The 19,430-nt window shown below is 38.5% G+C and overlaps 2 protein-coding genes across 6 annotated transcripts in view; one reads left to right on the top strand and one right to left on the bottom strand.

Moving 5' to 3' along the window:
* The window catches only part of Ccdc66 (coiled-coil domain containing 66), a 27,295-nt gene extending 14,597 nt beyond the window's left edge, over positions 1-12,698 (top strand). For all 3 annotated transcript variants that reach the window (XM_021181463.2, XM_021181462.2, XM_029469351.1), the window contains 11 exons: positions 362-493; positions 1,059-1,309; positions 1,488-1,572; positions 2,647-2,808; positions 3,767-3,911; positions 4,439-4,567; positions 7,656-8,149; positions 9,434-9,474; positions 10,243-10,496; positions 10,626-10,750; positions 11,957-12,698. In XM_021181463.2, the coding sequence (XP_021037122.1) occupies positions 362-493; positions 1,059-1,309; positions 1,488-1,572; positions 2,647-2,808; positions 3,767-3,911; positions 4,439-4,567; positions 7,656-8,149; positions 9,434-9,474; positions 10,243-10,496; positions 10,626-10,750; positions 11,957-12,043 (1,905 nt within the window). In that variant the 3' untranslated portion in view covers positions 12,044-12,698. The remainder of the gene's footprint in view (positions 1-361; positions 494-1,058; positions 1,310-1,487; positions 1,573-2,646; positions 2,809-3,766; positions 3,912-4,438; positions 4,568-7,655; positions 8,150-9,433; positions 9,475-10,242; positions 10,497-10,625; positions 10,751-11,956) is intronic.
* A 62-nt stretch (positions 12,699-12,760) lies between these two features.
* The window catches only part of Tasor (transcription activation suppressor), a 53,340-nt gene continuing 46,670 nt past the window's right edge, over positions 12,761-19,430 (bottom strand). For 2 of the 3 annotated variants that reach the window (XM_021181460.2, XM_021181458.2), the window contains 6 exons: positions 18,810-18,932; positions 17,935-18,094; positions 17,405-17,513; positions 14,727-14,905; positions 14,435-14,602; positions 12,761-13,612 (listed from right to left, as the gene is read on the bottom strand). In XM_021181460.2, the coding sequence (XP_021037119.1) occupies positions 13,131-13,612; positions 14,435-14,602; positions 14,727-14,905; positions 17,405-17,513; positions 17,935-18,094; positions 18,810-18,932 (1,221 nt within the window). In that variant the 3' untranslated portion in view covers positions 12,761-13,130. Of the gene's footprint in view, positions 13,613-13,643; positions 13,889-14,434; positions 14,603-14,726; positions 14,906-17,404; positions 17,514-17,934; positions 18,095-18,809; positions 18,933-19,430 lie in introns of those variants that run through there. The other variant, XM_021181461.2, reaches the window with a different exon arrangement.

Raw genomic sequence — 19,430 nt, 5'->3', positions numbered from 1 at the left:
TGTAGACCAGGCTGGCCTCGAACTCAGAAATCCGCCTGCCTCTGCCTCCCAAGTGCTGGGATTAAAGGTGTGCGCCACCACCGCCCAGCTCCAAATTTTATTTTTATAGACTGCTTTAAATGAAGAATGAAAGAAAACATTTCCTTTCTGGGTACTGAGGTGCCTTACACCATCTACAGTGTGTGTTTAAGACACAATTCTAAGGATCGGAGCTCATCTCCTTAGTCGTGTGGTCAGAATCTTTGCTTGACAGTATTGCTTCTCCTAGGGAGATCCACCTTCCTGGGTTAGATCTATGTGAGTACCTTGGTAAGGTTTATACTGTGGAGGCCTCACTTCACCCGGTTACTGACTTGTTCAGGAAGCAGGACTGCTGGAGTCCCCTTGCAGCGCCATTAAACAGGAGCAGCAGAGAAAATGGATTGAAGAATTGAATAAACAAGTTGAAGATGACCAGCAAAGAAAAGCAGAGGAAAGAATGATATATTCAAAGGTAACTCGGGACCTAAAATTCCAAGTCTTTACTCACACGAACTTAGATTCTGAAATTATTTGGCAAATTATACATTTGTCTTTAGGAAATTGTTTTTTCTGAGTGCACTTAGTGTGGTTTTATATACCATTTTAAAACTTTAGAAATGCATTTAAAGACCATTTTCTAAGGCAGTTCTCTAATTATATAAGGAATCAAAAAATAAACAATTTTGTTAGTTTTTATGATGGATATACTACTGAATTTCTTTTAAAATATTGAGATTTTTATCCCTTCTTTTTGTCTGGGTGTTTTGCCTGCATGAACATCTACACCAGATGCATACAGTGCCCACAGAGGCCAGACGAGGGTGTGGACCCCTTAGAGCTAGGGTAACAGGCAATGGCTGGCTGCCATGTGGGTGGGTGCTGGGAACTGGGTCCTGGCTCTTCCTCAAAGCACAGCTGGGGAGCTTACTCACTGCGCCTCCATCTCATCAGTGGTGACTTCCAGTCTGTGTTTGTTGTTTATAATTCTGTATGGGAATAGTTCAAAGTTCTGAGCATTTCCTGTTTGTCACTGTTAGGGTGAGGAACATGACAGATGGGCAATGCATTTTGATTCATTAAAGAGTCATCCTGGTTCCCAGTCTCGACTGTCCTCTCAGTTAACACACCAACACCTGGAGTCGCTTTGTGTGTCTCCCGACACTCAGGAACTGGCTGATGTCAATGGTGTTTACACACCTCCACCTGGAGTCCAGGTGGAGACTTCAGAGAAAGAACAAAGAGCCAGACCTGTTCTGGAGATGGCTGTATCACATGGTCCGAAAACAAAGTAAGTTGATTTTTCATTGTTGATTCCTTTAAGAATGTGCGTTTGAATAGAACGGTCACCATGTCCAGTTAGTTTCGCTTTGGCAGTCTTTGAAATAGAAATGCTTAGCAGATGTAGTTTAAGCCAAAACTGGTCAACCTTTCTAGAGTTTTGAGTAACTCTGTATGCTTCTTCACAGCTTTCTCCGTTCTATGACTGCACTCTTGGATCCAGCCCAGATTGAGGAGCGGGAACGACGCCGACAAAAACAATTAGAACATCAGGTACTATGTTGTGAAACATTTGGTGTTTCCATAGTGTGCTTCACACTGTAAAACAGTGTTCTCTGCCTTAGGCAGTCATGATCATGGCCAGCATTATACTTAGGTAAATGAAAATGTAATGTTTTTTTTTACCTGAGACAACCTTTAATGTCGTAGGCTGATCTTGAACTTGCTATGTAGCCAAGGCTGGCCTCTAATTCTTGATTTTCCTGTCACGCCCTCCCAAATCCTAGGATTATAAGCATATACCACCACACCCAGCTAGAAATCCTGATATATATTTCCAGCTTGGGTCCAGTTATATCATGCTGTAAATCTAGTCTCTTGACACAGCTGGATCATATGAGAATGAAGTTAGGGCTGAGGACCAGACAGTATTATTACCATGCTGTCTGCCTTTCAGTGGAGCCTTTAAATGAGTGTGTAGTATATGTGACTGTACTATCATTAAGTATTGGCTACTTCCTCGGAGGTTTTTTAAGGTCTGTGAAAGAAAACATTAAAAAATCAAAGTAGACTTCTGACTGTGCAGTCTAGTCCTAATATAAGGCTGAGATAAACTCTTTGCAGGCTGACATTAGAGGGACTTAATGAGGAGTGACTTTTTGATGGTTCTTTCTCTGAAATGAGGCGGGCAGGGGGTGAGTTTTCACCATGTTGTTCTGATATAGCTCAAATGTCTTCTTACCTAAGCCTTCTAAGTAGCAGGGGCCTCTCAGCAAGTATTCAACCCAGATAGGCACTCAGCACGCACCACTGTGCTCAGCACAGATCACACTCAGCATGTAGCCTCTGTTCAGTAATTCATCTTAAACATTTTATATGAGTAATCTGGGTTAGTTAATTTTCTTTCTTGAGCTCAGTGAAAAGCTGAAAGCTTCTCCCATCTATCAGGCAGCGTGCTTGAGTGCAGAGGTGGTTTCTTTAGTTGACTCTCTGTGTTACACAGGCTCAGTAAGCACAATTCTCCCCCAACACCACTCTGTGTATAACTGATAAATCATGTTCTCACCATCAAAGCTATGCTGCATGCATTCTTATTTGTGACAGTAACTTGTAATTATTTATGACTAGAAAGCAATCATGGCTCAGGTAGAAGAGAACCGCAGGAAGAAGCGACTAGAGGAAGAACAAAGGAAGAAGGAGGAGCAGGAACTGGAGCTGCGCTTGGCAAGGGAACGGGAGGAGATGCAGAGGCAGTATGAAGAGGACATTCTAAAGCAGAAACAGAAAGAAGTAGGTTCTCGTAGCGTGCAAGAAATGAAGAGACCGAGGTCTGTATTCTGAATTATGGGCTGCATGTAGAGACATTACAGCAGAGTTAGGAAAGGGCTGCTTGGCGAGGGCCAGATGGCAGATGCTGCATGCCTGGCCTGTGAAGGGTGAATGCAGCACTGTGCTCTGGATACATAGAACCTAATCATTCTAGGTATTAGGCCTGCAAGCATGGCTCAACTGATAAGGGCTCTTCCAGTACCTGGAACTCATGTGCCAGGAGAGGACTCTGAAAGTTGACATCTGACCTCCATATACACACTGTAATGCCATTACCACCTCCTCACACCCCTAAATAAATCTAAAGTAATGATTCTAGATATTAAAAGGAGTAATGACTGGCTGGGATTGTGATGAAATTCCTTGCTGTGTTAGAGGCCTCTTTGGGCTCAGTAATAGCCTTTTCGAAGAGTTGATGTCTCACTGTGTAGCAAAACCCTCCATTACTGATTCAGACAGGGTAGGTAGGGTGGTCCAGGGGCTATGTCTGAGCTGACCTAAGAAACAGCAGATCAACCAGTGATAATTCAGTTGTCAGCTTTAAAAACACAAAGTCTGCACTTCCTTGCCAGTTTTCACTTGCAACGTTTCAAAAATGGGACATGGATAGGGGACATAACAGCCTGCACTTCAGTTTCTTTGAGTAGGCTGAGACTGCTAGGCATGGTGGTAGTGCTCGCCTGTAATCCCAGCATTTGGGAGTTCAAGGATAACCTGGTATACACAGTCATGTCTAATAGCAAGAACAAAAACAGCACATTAGAACTGTAATCTCTAAAAGGCCAGAATTTCGCCCTGTTGACTGTATCTAGACCAGCGTCTGATCCGTAGGGAGAGCATGAGCCCTTGTACTGAATCCAACAGTCACACCATTGAATGCACTTGGTAACTGTTCTCCTGCGTTTGTCACTCTTGATAGGAGATCATGACTCTAAGGACAAACGAGCTATTCCACACAATGCAGCGAGCTCAGGAGCTGGCACAGAGGCTCAAACAGGAGCAGAGAGTCAGAGAACTGGCTCAGAAGGGACATGATACATCCAGGCTGATTCAAAATCTTGGCGGTAAGGGACTAATCAAAACTTACAGTTTTGATCTTAAAGATGGTTTTAAATACTTGTCTATTCTAATTCCTTAGAAACACACATTAACTAAGTATTTTTTTTTAAAGGAATTGAGTCTTTTCCCCTAAGCCATCCTTACTAATTTAGAAAGCTGTCCTAAAACATTACTTTGCAGTATCTTTTCTATAGAAATTTCTAGTCATCCTGAAATAGCTAACATATGTACTTTAATATGCATTCTTAGATTTTTTTTAATTCAGCAAGTGCTAAGAATACAGGTAACTTTTCGTAATAAATTTAGGCTACAATCTTAAGTCTCACCTTTCAAAAATTTTTACTACAGTTTATGGTGATTAAGTCAAAAAGTCTAGCTTACTTTCATCTTTCAGTGCAAGGGCTCAAACCCAGGGACTTGTGTGCTAGGCATACTGTCACTCCACTCTGTCCCTAGCCCTCAACAAACATGAGTTGGTTGGTACTCTTTAGATGTCATTTTCAGGTCTGTTTCTCATTGCTATTTGACACAGCACAAGTGGATTATAAGGCATTCACTACCATCTCCAGTTCCCACAGTGACCCTGAGGAGGCTGCTGATGAAATGCATGCAGCCGCCACTTCAACAGCCTCTCCCAAGAAGGACACGGGCGTGCAGACAGGTACTCATGTGAAGTGTTCTAAGTTCTGGTTCACACTTAAAATGAAAACATCTGATGGGTTTTTATTTTGCCTTTGTGAAAAGGTCTCCTGTAGCCAAGGGTGACCTAGAACTAATCTCCCTGCCTCTACCTGCTGAATACTGGGATTAAAGGCATGTAGCACCATGCCCCTTTTATGTGGTACTAGGGGACTGAACCCTAGATGTAGAGCATGATAGCTAGGCAAGTGCTTTACCAACCTGAGCTACTTTGTCTCTAGCTCAGAAATTTAACAAAATAAAGGGGTCTCTTTAGTTTTGGGTTTATGATGAGATCTAACTCACACAGAAAAAAAGTTCTCCCCCATCTTTTCTTTTGTAGTTCAGGGAACAAGGGCCTTACACATTCTAGGCAAACATTCCCAGTAAGCCAAATGTCTAGACCACATCTTACCTATTTAAGGGACACTATTTGATGCATAGAAGCTCACTGTATAGACCAGACTGGCCTGGGACTCCCGGAAATTTCCCTGCCTCTGCCTTCCAAGTTCTACAACTAAAGGTATACACCACCATGCTAGCTGTCTTAGGTTCTTTAACATGCTCATACCTGTGTAGTTAGTGTCACAGTCTTAGGACCTTTTCGGCTATTTAAATTTATTTCCTATGTTGTTTAAAATTACAGGAACACTTAACCAAGTTGCATGTTTTCCTTGCACGGGGGCCATGCTAATTTCATTCCAGTTTTGTCAGTGTGTGTGTGTGTTGTGTTGGAACTGAGCACAGTACTCAGAGATAAGTAATTCACAGTTTTACTCTCTTCAATCTCTCCAGTTCATTTTGTCTTAGAATATTTGTGCGTTTTTTACTTTTCATTATTGGAATTATGCTGTAATGGCCTCTTTTGTGTCTGGCTAACACTGAGTTTCAGCATGATATAGGGTTTATCTATGTTGTAGATGTTATTGTGATGCAATTCCATTGACTGTGTCTTATACTGGATTTTGCCTATGACTCTATGAATATTTCAGTTATTTATACTTAGGACTATTGTAAATAGTGCCACTATGAATAGTTATCAATTTTTCGTTCTCTAAGGAGAGAGGAGTTAGAGTTTCCGAGTTCTGAGATAGGTCATTAAGCATTTGGGGAGCTGCTGAGCCATCATCTAGAGCACCAGTCTCACTAGTGGTATAGAGGTATTCTTACCTTTCCATGGCCTTGCAACACCTAGATTCTGATCTGCACCACCCCAGTGACTGATAGTACACAGCACATTTTAAATTTTTAAAAAGGCAGCATTCATACTGGATACCCCTGAATCATTTTTAAAAGTATTTTTAATTCAGTTTATATGTATAGGGGTGTGTGGGCTGTGTAAATGAGTGCAGGGCATGGAGACCAGAAGAGGGTGTCAGATTTCCTGGAGCTAGAGTTATATAGGTAGATAGGTATTGAGAGCCAGACTTCAGGGGCAGCATTGCTCTGAACTGCTGAGCCAGCTCAGCCCCTGGGCTTAGAGATTTTTTGAGGGAACTTTCTCAGAGGCTTCTTATTGAAACCATTTTTGTTTCATTTTCTCAGTTCTGTGAAGTTATTTTATCTTTTCCCATTTAGTTACCAGTCGGCCTTCCTGTTAAGTATTTACTTATGGCTCCTGATGATCCTATACTAACTTTTAAGTCAAAGGATCACATTGTCCAAGCTACTCTGGAGTTAGAGATGTTCAGACTCAGACTATCCACATGGTACTCAGACTTTCCCGGGGAGACGCAACATATCCCACACAAAAAGGAAGCCACGAGACCAGTTACAATTGCACTCATGTTCTATTGGTGAACTAATGTGATTTTTACTGGGGTTACTGACAGGGTTCTGGGCCAGGAATTACTGTAGAATATTAGTGATAACTCAAAAGCAGCTGCATTACCAAAGACCCCACCCCAAAACTGCTGTCTACCCTGAAACTGCAACCTAGAGCTCTGCCCAGGCTCACAGTCAGGCTCTCTGCAAGTCTGTTGGTCACTCTCCTCCTCCCGCAGGGGTTCCTTGCTGGGAAGGGTCCCTCAAGAATCTAACATGATATTTCTTTCAGACATGGGGGGTGGTATTATTATCATTATTAGTTATTCTCCTGAGGCTCAAGAACCTCTCTCCTGGAGTAATCAGCCACAAACACATCACTATTTTCTGCCAGTTACTTGAGATTTTAGTTTAGTACACCAAATTAGTCACCGTTTGCATGAAGAGATGGTTTAAGTGTGATAGGGCATTGTGATATTTGTGGTGCCGCTGAAATGAACTCTTATAAAAGCTTTATCAATGGTAATGTAAAAATGTAGAAAACAGTTTTTACAGTGGCTCAAAAAACTTACATCTAAAACCCAAAAATCCAGGTCTTCCTGAAATAATAGAAACTTGGGTTCACAACAGCATTACATAGTTTACTTCTAACTCATGTCTATAAAGATGAACAAAACTAGGCATACCTTATATAGTGGAATTAGCGTAGGGAATTCTGGCATGTATCTAACATGGTTATAAACTTTGAGAACTTTACGCTAGTTAAATAAGCCAGTCTATCACTTTTAAATTTTTCAGTTTTTGATAGGGTGTCTGGCCTTCACCCGAACTTGCTTCCTGGAACTTTGTAGAACAGGCAGGCGTTGGACATCTTTTGATCCTCTTGCTTCTGCTTCCTAATTGCTGGCTGTGTAGCAACTGGGCTGTTTATATGGGCTACTTGGAGTAGTCATTTCTAGAACATCAAAGTAGAATGGTGTTTTTGAGCTTCTTTCGAAGGGGATATTAGCAGTTCTTTAATGGGTAAAGCTTCATTGAGGATTAAATTCTTAGGGATGGAGGCTAGCACAGCAGGTAAAAGTGATTGCCACCAAGGCCAGGGGCCTGAGTTCCATCCTTGGTTCCCTTATGGCAGAAGGAACCAACCTTTGTAAGTTGTCCTTTGACTCCCTTGTGCATGATGTGGCATGCCTCACCGCCCCAAAGAAATAGATGCTACTGTGAGTCATTAAATAACTGAGAAAAGTGATTAGAAATTGTGTATTTTACCATGTTTTTAAAATTAATAATTTGTAATTTTTATTTAGATGACGTAAATTTAGGAATTTTCAATGATGCGCTACCACCCTGTGGATCGGTAACAGAGAGGGGCATTAGAAACTTTTCTTCTCCAGAGATTTCTGCAGAATTCAGTGGACAGATTGACATTAGAAAAGAGAAGCAAGAACTAAGTATGAATAAAGGCACTAATTTAGACAAAGAAAACAGCTGGCATAATGGCCAGTGTAATCAGTACAGAAGAACAGAGAAACAAACAAAACTCATGAAGAAATGTCCTAAGAAGCCTGCTTGGAATATAAACAAACCTCTCAAAAGGTACATTCCTGCATCAGCTAAGTACCCTGCACATCTCCAGAAGGAGAAAGAAGAAAAAAAGGTACAGAGGCAAATGGAGCTGCTTCACTTAGTGGAGAGAAACAATCCCGAGAATCTCTCCCAAAACAGAGGCATTTCACCAGAAGTTCTTGCTTCATCTCATCGAGAAACTGAGTCAGAGAGCAGGTCGCATCTTATCAAAAAGGTAAGATTCTTTTATTTCAATGTTTCTGAATTCAGAGTAGTTTCTGAAACCCATGTTTTCAGAAGGCCATGGTTCATCTAAAGTAGTTTATAGAGAATTATGTCAGAGGAAGACAGCCATGCTCGTTGTATGAACTGTGAATGCTGTATAGTCTGTGCTTTGGCTAGCTGCATCAGAAACTGTAGCCCCAAAAGCAAATATAAATAATCAACATATATATTATTATGTATATATACATCTTTATACAGATAAGTGCTTTCTTTACTCAAGTGCATATGAAAATATCATACATAAATAAAATGAAATACTACCTAGATGTAAAGAAAAATGAAATCAACCCTGTTTCAAACAAACAAGAAAAAAACAACAACAACAAAAACGAACTCATCAAATTTGTAGGGAAATTGGTGGATCTGGAAAGTATGTTGAGGTAACCCAAACTCAGAAAAGGGGAAAAACACACACACACAAAAACAAAAGATGAGATTCTCACTCATATGAGGATGTATCCTAGCTTACAACATGTAAATATGGAAGTATAGTATAAAATTTAGAAAGGAGATCAAGAAATAGGTAACAAAAGGATTAAATGTAGGCAGGAGGATACATGAATCCTCAAAGAAGATTAAAGCTTATTTTGTTGTTGTTGTTGGGGGGGGGGGGGGGAGTGGACAAATTAAAAAAAAATATGGTGGTCAAAGTATAAAACCCTAAAACAGAGCTTGGTGTGGTGGTGGGACAAGTCTTTAATCCCAGCAGTCGGGAGGCAGCTAGGGAGTTTGAAGCCAGCCTGGTCTACAGAGGAAGTTCTAGAAACCCTGTCTTGGAAAACAACACAACAAAACCTAAGCAAAGCTCCAAAATGGTCATCCTAGTGGATCACTGCAGTGTAGTTTTGGGCTGGTCAAGAATGTTTGAATGCCTTCCTTAAAGTAACTGTATGAAGTTTTGTGCATTAATGAGAATACTGTTATTAAAATAAAACTCAGAAAGTGTTCCTGGCCTAGCCCTGGGACTATACTTTATTTCATACAGCATCTCTTATTTAGACATGCTTATATTATTTGAGTATGTTTGAGAAGTTGGTGGGATGCCAATGAAGGTACCTGCCACAGAGCTTGATGACCTGAGTCACTAGGACAGAAACAGCTCGTCTGAGTTGTCTGACTTGCGTGGACACACTGTACATATATGCATGCACACACAGAAGTCACGTTTTACAAGTATTTGGGGACTGTGATAATGTTACTTATCCTGTCTTTGCTTGGACTATCCATCTTTAAGGTAGAAGAACCTCTGAAAACGCCTTCAGTTAGTAGAGAAAGGTATGTGTGTTACTTATTTACTTAGTGCTGCTTTGTGGGATACGAAATATCCACTCAAAATCTGTGTGACAGCTCCACATGCAGATGAAGGCAGTCATAGGAAAGAGGTATGGCTTTCACTGATTGGGTAAAGGTTTACTATGGCTTTTAGCTGGACTGGGCCTGAACAGGTTTGAGTTTTCTATTAACAATAGAATAGGAGCCTGGACAAATCAGATATGGAAACAGATTGGTGAAAACTGTTTTAAAAAAAAATCCAGTTAATTGGGTGGGAGGTTTAGACTAGTCAAATGGTTTTTATTCTTTATCTTTGTGCATTTAGTTTGAGACTTGTCTCGAACAGCAACTTTAGTTCATATAGCTCAGGCATCACTTTATGATAAATCATATAAAGAAAAATGTGGTTGAACCCACCCAACATTGATGACTGTTGGAATCTAACTCCCCCGCCCCCACTGGAGTGTGTCTGTCTATATGTGTGTATATACACAACAACACTGCATACTTTATGATAAGTCCTGCTTTATGAAAAGTTATAGACTGCTATATATAGTATCCCTTAAGGACCATGCACATCTTGAATGGACTGCAATGTGGTCAGATATGTTTAAAAGATGCAGTTTCTAGAGGCCAGAGAGATGGCTCAGTAGTTAAGAGCACCGGTTGCTCTTCCAGAGGACCTGAGTTCAGTTGCCCATACCCACATTGTGGCTCACAACCATCTATGATTCCATAGAATTTATTAAAGTTTGTTTGTTTGTTTAATAGGTTTCAAACATCACCAGCAGTAAAAAACAGAACTCAACAAACTCAAAGTAATGTCTTACACTTACCACTAAAAAACAATGACTCTGAAAAGGAGACTCTGACCTCAGGAGATGGTCATACTAAAGTATCAGATGAGATGTCTGAGCCATCCCATTTTATTCCCTACGTTCGAACAAATGAGATCTATTATCTTGATCCAGATGCACCCTTGTCTAGGCCTTCAACCCAGGACAACCAATACCAAAAATCGCATGGTAAGTTAAGTAGAATAAGCAAGCAAACAAACCTGAATGACCTCCCAACCCTAAATTTGCTTCAATATTAGTCTATGCTTTAACTAAGTCCTAAGAATTTATTTGACTATTGTAAAATTTGTCCTTCAGATTGTGCCCGAGAACAAGAGCTATTTGACTTTGACCATATCAGGGATCCACTTCTTAATCCTAAATTAGTGAAAAACAGGGACCGACAGCAAGCTATCCTTAAGGGGCTTTCAGAACTAAGACAGGTATGCGCTCTTCACCAAGTAACTGTTTTTAGATGTTTGTTCTCTTTATATGGTGGCAGTGTTTGCACCCCAGTTTATAACAGTTATGTTTTCAATTCCTATATATTAACCTTGAGCAGAAATCAAAAGAACCTTTTTCCTTGAATTTACTCTCAAATTACCATTTTCACCTGCATAATCAACATTTGGGAAGCAGGAGGATCCTAGTCCAGGCTACATATAGTAGATCTAAGAATCAAAGTCCCGAGACAGTTTGCATATTAAGACAACTTTTATTTTAAAATATGTACATATGCTGGGCGGTGGTGGTGCACACCTTTAATCCCAGCACTTGGGAGGCAGAGACAGGTGGATTTCTGAGTCGAGGCCAGCCTGGTCTACAAAGTGAGTTTCAGGACAGCCAGGGCTACACAGAGAAACCCTGTCTCGAAAACCAACCAACCAAACAAACAAAAAAGTACATTTAAAACATCAAAACACAATAAAGTGCTAAAACCAAGAAACAAATATACAATTATGCTTTAATGAATTTTAACCAATATGGTCCATTTTTTAAAGTTAAGAACAGAATAGATCTGTTCAAAGAATGAAATTATACATTTTTACTACCTTTTACACAGGCAAAAATAAAATCTGCTATTGTGCTGAAACCTATCCTGGGGCTATTACACTGTATTTGGGGGAAATTTGGCTTGTGTGGTGCTTACCCTCTGCTCAGACACCATTTACCTGTGTCCTTTGAGAGCTTACATATAGCTAGCTCCAGCTCAGGACTCAACCTGGGTGAACAAAGGAGCAAGAGAAGGAAGGAATGGATGTTCATGCTTCACTTCACCATAACCCTATGCATGCTGTTCAGCAGAGCCGAGACCAACACTGGGAATGTTAAGACTGACTGTGTCTTCTCATGCTCTTAGAGCACTTGAGAGTAGATTTCACTTTAGAAATCCAATAGTGGTAAACAAAAAACAAAAACTATCCCTGTTGTTCTCATAGTAGAAAAGGTTCTAGCTAGACAACACCCAAATTACAAGAATTACTTAAAAAAAAAAAAAAAGAAAAGAAAAAGAAACTTAAGCTATGTCTAATAACAATTCTATCCTGAGAGTTCAATAATATTTTGTATCATGTATTAAGAGGAATATGAAAGAGAAAAAATATTTAAGTTGGTTATATACCTTCACTAAAATATCAATGTGATTGCAGGGTCTTCTCCAGAAACAAAAGGAATTGGAAACGAATCTCATACCCTTAACTGCAAACCAAGAAGATAATTTTAGTTCTTCGTTTTAAATATGCTCACCACGCAACAGCATTTTTCAAGTGCACAATGACAAACTTTACATTATGTAGTGAAATGATGTATTTTCTAAGTACAATAAAGTTTATAGTTCAAAAAAAAAATCTCTTGTCATGTTAGGGTATAAAAGTACTTTCTACTTACCACAGTAGAATCTGGAGATTCCTGACCTGCTAACAGCATTGCTCATTTGTTCTATTAAAAGTTCTTTTAGGGCATAAAAAGTACTATTAACACAAGGATAGACTCTTAATGAAATAATACAAATTCATTTCACTCTGGTTTTTCTCTTTTGAAGTTAACATTAGTAACAGTAGGCAAGAGATGAGGGTTTAAAAATCGATCTCCACATTTAGTGTAACACCAAGTTCTAATTAAAACTTCAAGATCTGTTCCAAATTATCCAATAGTATTGAAAGCAGAAGCCCCATTTTTAAAAGTTCATTTAACTAAAGGATCACACAAAATAGTATTTATCAAAGACATCTCAAAAAGTTAACCAAAATTTAAATGAAGCAAATATTTTCACAGCTAAACCTAAAGACTGAGAAAATTCCACTTGGTATTCTATACAATAGATTTACTACCTAGAATTCAACTGTACTGTTACATATAGCTTGAGGTACTAAGCCAAAATCCTATAAATATTTACACTGCTGGCTTATACCTGTGTAAAAACACTATACAAAAGCTTTAATCAAAATAAATAGTTGACATTTCAGCAAAATTAGTTATCATCTGACATTAAAGAAAGCCATTACTATTTACCGTTCTTTTATAAACATCAAATTTTACATATAAAATAGACTTCAATTTGAAGCCCAAGTACAGGTAACAAATGTAAAACTGAAAGGTGCTAACACGAGATAATCTGATTACAATGTCAAAAAAATTTTTTTCCAATTTTCATATGCTTCAAATGTTATATAGGCCATCATGATTTAAATAAACAGGAAAGGAAAAAATTCAGAAAGGCCAAGAAACTTGTTTATAAATCATCAATTCACTTTTAAGAAACTGAAAAAAGTCCACAACAACCTATTTTTTTGTAATTACTGTAATTTCTCCTTGAACACATCCTTAACTTAATGGAGATTTCTCTGTACCCAAGTTTTTGTAAGCAGATAAAAAGTAATTTTCATTTTCTTGAGACCGAGTTGATGAAAGGGCATATGGTGTCCCCAGAAACGTCTGGTGCGTGAGAACATTAAAATGACTACACTGATGGGACATTTGTAACTGATTTTGGTCAGCCTGAAAGTCGCTATACGCATCCTGTTCTGCTGAATTGCTGTTCTCTCCTTCAGAGCATACTCTATCAATAGGAGCGCTCTCTTCACAATCAATTAAATAAGTCTTATCTTCTAATAAACTGTTTTGCACATCAAGAGATGACTGCAATTCAATTTGGATATTCTTTTTTTGATCTGTTCCACTTGATCCTTTGGTTTCTCCCGCCAATATTTCTGAATGAACATTGCTGAATACTTCTATATGTGAGATTTCATCCCCTGAATCCAGAGACATATCCTCTTCATCCTTTTCATCGTTTTCTAAAAGAGCTACATTTAAAAAACAAAAAGCCCTTCTCTATTGTAATACACAATTTGTTTAGATATTATTTATACACTACTCACACAATATAGTGCGTCAGGATCTGCAAAGTCCACAATCCCTTAAAGCTTGGTCTTCTGCCACAAGGTCACTTAGTCACAACACTCACACTAGGTGTGAGTGTCCAGATAATCCGATGCTAAAAGCTTCTGCGAAATGTGTTCACGTTTAATGTTGGGAAATCCCAACTCCCAGCTCCAAAGGGGTTAATGTCAAAACAGCATCTAAAGTTATACGGTAATTCAGTATTTCATAAGACAAATATAAAATAAAACTTCTGACATGTAGCTGCACTGAATTACTAAACTGGTTAGCTCAACTGAATGCTTAGTAATCTCTGCTTTTCACCAAGAATAATTTAAGAACAGCTTTTATTTTAAAATCTGGAACAAGCAGAGGCCATCTCACAGAAGACTGAAGGTAAGATATTCTCACTACTTAAGATATTAAACTAGCACATACATCTAAAGACCTTTGTAGCCCAACAATCCCTCTATCTCGCTTAAAGAAAACTGACAGCAAACAGCAGGCAATAAAGCTTAATATACATATATGTTGTCCACAGTATAGACTAATGAATATATAGCCTATACAGTAACAAACCACTCGTACTAACTATGGTATAATCAATGAGCAGATCTTGTACATGCTAAGTTCTACAGTGATGTCACTGTAGGTAAATGGCTTCAATAAACATTTCATTATTGGATAAACAAAACCATTCCTTATTCTGCCTCACCTAAAGAAAATGAAAACTACTGAAAAGTTACCTGACTGGGACTCAAGATTCTCATTAGCACCAAGCAGCGGCGGAGGATTTTCTTCTGTAACTGAGTTGTGATAGCCCACAAGATTTGTAAAGTTTTGCATAAACTCTTCAGTAGTTGCAACTACAATTCCATTATCTGTATAACTGGAAACCATCTTGATATTCTTCTCTAAAATAAGGAAATGTACATGAACTGACACCCTCTCAACAAAATCTTTTCCACCATATGTTCAAAACTATGACTTCACACCCACTCCAGCACCTTTCCTGTATCAGCAAGAGCATGATCCTACCTGTTAGAAAGACTATGTGTCGCTGCTGTATGTTCTGAGCCTGAAGCCTAATAAGGCAGTCCATTTCTGGAGCATTTCGAGTTTGTGAATCACAACTGTGATAAGACAAAATCTCAACCAGGTGTTTCTTCTGATACACATTCAGAAGAGTCAGCAGACTCAGAGCTTTCGTGTTCATTCTGGGAGAGTAAGCAGAGTTCAGAACCTGAATACTGGCAATTTTTTTCTTAATTAACAACCATTAAAAGTGGCGCATGCCTGTAATCCCAGCACTTGGGAGGCAGAGGCAGGCGGATTTCTGAGTTTGAGGCCAGCCTGGTCTACAGAGTGAGTTCCAGGACAGCCAGAGCTATACAGAGNGAGGCAGAGGCAGGCGGATTTCTGAGTTTGAGGCCAGCCTGGTCTACAGAGTGAGTTCCAGGACAGCCAGAGCTATACAGAGAAACCCTGTCTCAAAAACCAAAAAAAAAAACGAGTTGTTTAGCTTACTGTTTGGTGTAAGAATCTTGGTTAGGAGAGAAGAAAATGGGAATTGTGCATCTGACAAGCATGTTTTTTTAAGGAGGGTCTTGTACTTCAGGCTAAAACCTGGATCTGTTTACTATTTACTAAGTAAAATTTAGCTTTATTGATTTTAAACTTTAAGGACATAAAAGAACAAAAAAAAGTTGTGCACAGTGGTCTAAAATTATATGACTTCAGGAGGTGAACAGCCTAGGCTCTACTGTATCTAGTATAGTAGAGTATAGTATAACTCTTCCTAACAGAACACACGGCTTTTAAGCTATTTGTAATAATACTTAAAGGTAAAACCTGGTAAAGGTTATTAATTGTACATAAAGGAAGATGACAGTCGTATTACTAAGCCTGCAGAAAATATAAACCTTTGGGTCTTGGTATAATGCTCTATATGAAGTCAAGACTTACCCCTTCCTTGTTTCATAGGATGTAAAAAAGACAAAGTCTAAAAAAGTACAGTATTAGGTAGGTATGGTATTGTACTTTTTTAATTCCAGTACTCAAAAGGCTATATATAACTGAACACTAGAATTATTTAACCTTGAATTTCTTGACGACTGTCACAGAACGTCAGTGGGTGTTAGTGACAATGAAAAACCTGTGACCTAGAACCAGTTTTGGTGGTATATGCCTATACAGCACTTTGGAAGCAGAGGCAGAAGGATTTGCCCATGACTTTGAGGCTAGTTTAGTCTACAAAGTAGATAGCAGCTGGCTGGAATTAGACAGCAAGAGGTCTATCTCACAGGAAAAAAATTAACTTACAAAAAAAAAAAAAAAAAATTGGGGACTAAAAAAAAATGGCTCAGTGAGTAAGAGCACGTGCTTTTCACACATGAGGACCCAATTCACAACCCCAACACACACAGCTGGATGTGTCTACCATCCCAGCAAGGGAGAATATAGGCTGTTCATGACAACTGCCTCACCAACTTGCCAGTGTAGCTTTTGTTCCAGGAACAGGCTCTCTGTCTTAAGTCAAGTTAAGGTGGAAAGAAAGAGTAATGTCCTGCTCTGGCCTCTACATGCACAGGTTGAGTGTATTCCACATATACATGCTCCACACAGGAAAAAAAAAAAAAATCTATGACTTAGGAAATTCTCCCTGATAGAAATCTAATATACTTAATTAGATTATAAAGACAGCCCTACTAACCAGATACAGCATGCCAAACTTCCCATACTGTTTGTGGATCTTTGTAACTAGTACTCCAAGGAAGTAATTTCCAGACATGTTAGAAATCAAAGCATATATAGATATGAATCTGTTTTAGTGGAATCTCATCAGGGTGAGACCAACCCTTGACTATTTGGTTAAGTTATCTAAAGTACTGAATTGCAATAGGGTCTAATTTGGAGAACAGATACCGATTAGTTTTTAAAGGAATGGCTTTAAATATGTCATCTATAGCACAACCCTTCCCCCAAGACTCAGAGAACTAATTATGTAAAACAGGGAGCAAAAATATCCTAAGAGCCAGATGTGCAATGTTGTGGGAAAACTGTATTTTAGACTTTAACAGGTCTGTTGCACTCAAGAATGTACAACTGCTAGAGTTGCTTACCCAAAACTTGCACAAAATCAAGCCAGTCAAAATTATAGCACAGGTGGGAAAGATACTGAGGAGGCTCCATCCCTAGGTAAGGAACAACTGGCAGCTGACGGGCGTCTAGTACAGAAGTGTCAATTTTCTTGGACTAAATGTTAGCCCTGGTAGGATGGCTATGTTCCAGTGGGGAAAAAAAAGAGGACATGAATTTGAATATGGTAAGTGGGGAAGGCCCTGGGAAGAGTTGGATGAGGAGTGGGTGTGACTAAAATACATTGTATATGTATATATTATCAAAGAGTCAATATGTGTAAAGGGCTTGAAATTGTAGCTCATAGTACATTTCCAGTCTAGCACCGTAAAAAAAAAAGAAAAAATTCAAAATTTCATGCAGATCACAAGCAATTCTAACTATATGAGAACTTCACCAAATTGTTTGTCAACAAGAATACCACTTCTTCCTTAAAGAGAGTATAATAATTCAGTATTAGATCCATTTATTGTCTGTTGACATTATGAAAACTTCATAATCCACAAATTTAGGAAAAAGAAAAAAAAAGTTGTATGAACACAACGTTAAAAACCAACAATTATTCAATACTTTCTTACCTGCCCAGTTCCTTTAGTTTCTTCTGGAATTTACAGTGGATTTTCCATTGCCATTTCCCTTCTGGAGTACTAAGTTCTTCAAGGAATGTCAAAAAAATTTTAAGGCTCTCTGTTAGAGGCAATGAAATTCAGTTTTTAAAGTTAGTATTAAATATTTCTGGAAGAAGTGCTTGTTTGTATTTATACAGACCTATCTACTTTCCTATTTACCACAGACTTATCTTGCTCTGAGGGGAAACTTAAAACTGTAACAGCTACAAACAACCCAGTATCAATACCACTACCAGAGGAAGCCAAGTGCCATGGCAGGTAGTACAGACCAGATTTATATGAAAGCATTTATATATAAGATAGAATAGAGAAGATTTGTGAGGTAGCAGAGGCTCAGGAAAATACAGAAATAAGCCAGTTCCCCATGAATGGCACAATAAGCAATACATTTTTTAATCTCATGATTTTAATTTTCCATGAAAACCTAGAGCAACCACACCCCAAAAATCACATACTAAAAATAATGTACTCATTCTTACCAATTGTAACAACCTCTAGATTTAGAATTGATTCATCAGACACAATAAAGCCACCAGATACAAATAACTCGTTGTATGTATGATTTTTAACATCATCCAGGCTATCAACACCAGCAAAACTAACACATGGGAGCTTCTTTAAAGTCACTAAGCCAGGCACCTGTTAAATACCAAACAAAACCAGAAATAAGATGGAGAAATGAACTAATAAATATATTTTAGTATAGGCTTACCTAAGAATAAAGTCTTAAAAAACATACTATTGCTCAGTATTGGAAAATCGCACACTATTTTAAATATTACTTCACAGTAGTATAAACAAACTAGCATTTATAAACAGAATAATAAGGAGTTTACATCAGGCTGAAAACACAAAATGGATAAACTGCTAATGTATCTCTAACCCATAACAGATTTCAATCCAAGGAGCCAGGTGTGGCGGCTCCTATCGCTATCAGACCACTTGAGGTAAAGAGGAGGTCAGCCTAGGCTACATAGTTGGAACCTTTCTAGGCTATACAGGATACTGTCTCAAAAAGATGGAACAGGAAGAAAGCCTAGAGTGCAAGAATAGTAGTAAGAGGCCAGTGTGAGGCAAGGTTTGTCTGCACATTCAAATACAGATTACAGCACCAAGAGTTAGCAGAACGTTCCTTACCTCTACATTAAGAATCCTGCACATCTTACCTAATCTGAATGTCAGGGAAGATTCCGAACATATAGTAACTTAAACGTTTTACAAACACTCAATGCTCACAAGCTGGCTCCTGGACAGGTACTTAAGAATTTATCTTTATCTTAAAAACAATCTTTGTTCTCAGAATTAACAATCAGATAGTTTTAGAAAACAAAATAGTGAGCTGGACTTTGTCTACCTTGTGAATGAAACCTGCAATGTCTTCATTTTGAATAATAATCAATAGTTTATCCAAGTTTGATCTTCTCTCCAAAAACTGATCCGGATGACACTCTGTATTTCCTAATTTGGTAAGATACTCCTGTAAAGAAAAACAACTAAGTCAACATTAACAAACTTTCTAGCAAACATCAATTTAACATGAAAAATGCAATGTAAGATGATAAGCTTTTCCTAAGACACTATGAACTTTTACTTTAAAAGACCATAGAGGCCATCGTATCTACTCTTACAGTTTGGTTTGAATAGACATTTTCACAATGTTAGAAAGCATATTTAATAAAGCTTAACTGCTGTTAGACTCCTGACCCACTTACCTCCACTATTACAGTAAACCCAGGATACCCCCACTGACTCCCAGCATCGGAAAGGAACCTGATATTAGCTACTCCCTGTCTCCTGTTTGCTTTCATTAGGCTGGCTTAGCTAAATATTTGAGATATTATTATACTATTATAATACTTTTTCAGAGCACTGTATGACTGAAGATCATTTAATCCAAGATGTATTCATGTGACATTTTTCGTATGAGCAATGGTATTCACAACTAATTTTACCATTTCTGCCTTTTTTTTTTTTT

Source organism: Mus caroli, chromosome 14 (assembly GCF_900094665.2).
Source record: "Mus caroli chromosome 14, CAROLI_EIJ_v1.1, whole genome shotgun sequence".
Lineage (NCBI taxonomy): Eukaryota > Metazoa > Chordata > Mammalia > Rodentia > Muridae > Mus > Mus caroli.
The sequence above is the reverse complement of the archived record's forward strand: the minus strand, read 5'-3'. Positions and strand labels throughout refer to the sequence as shown.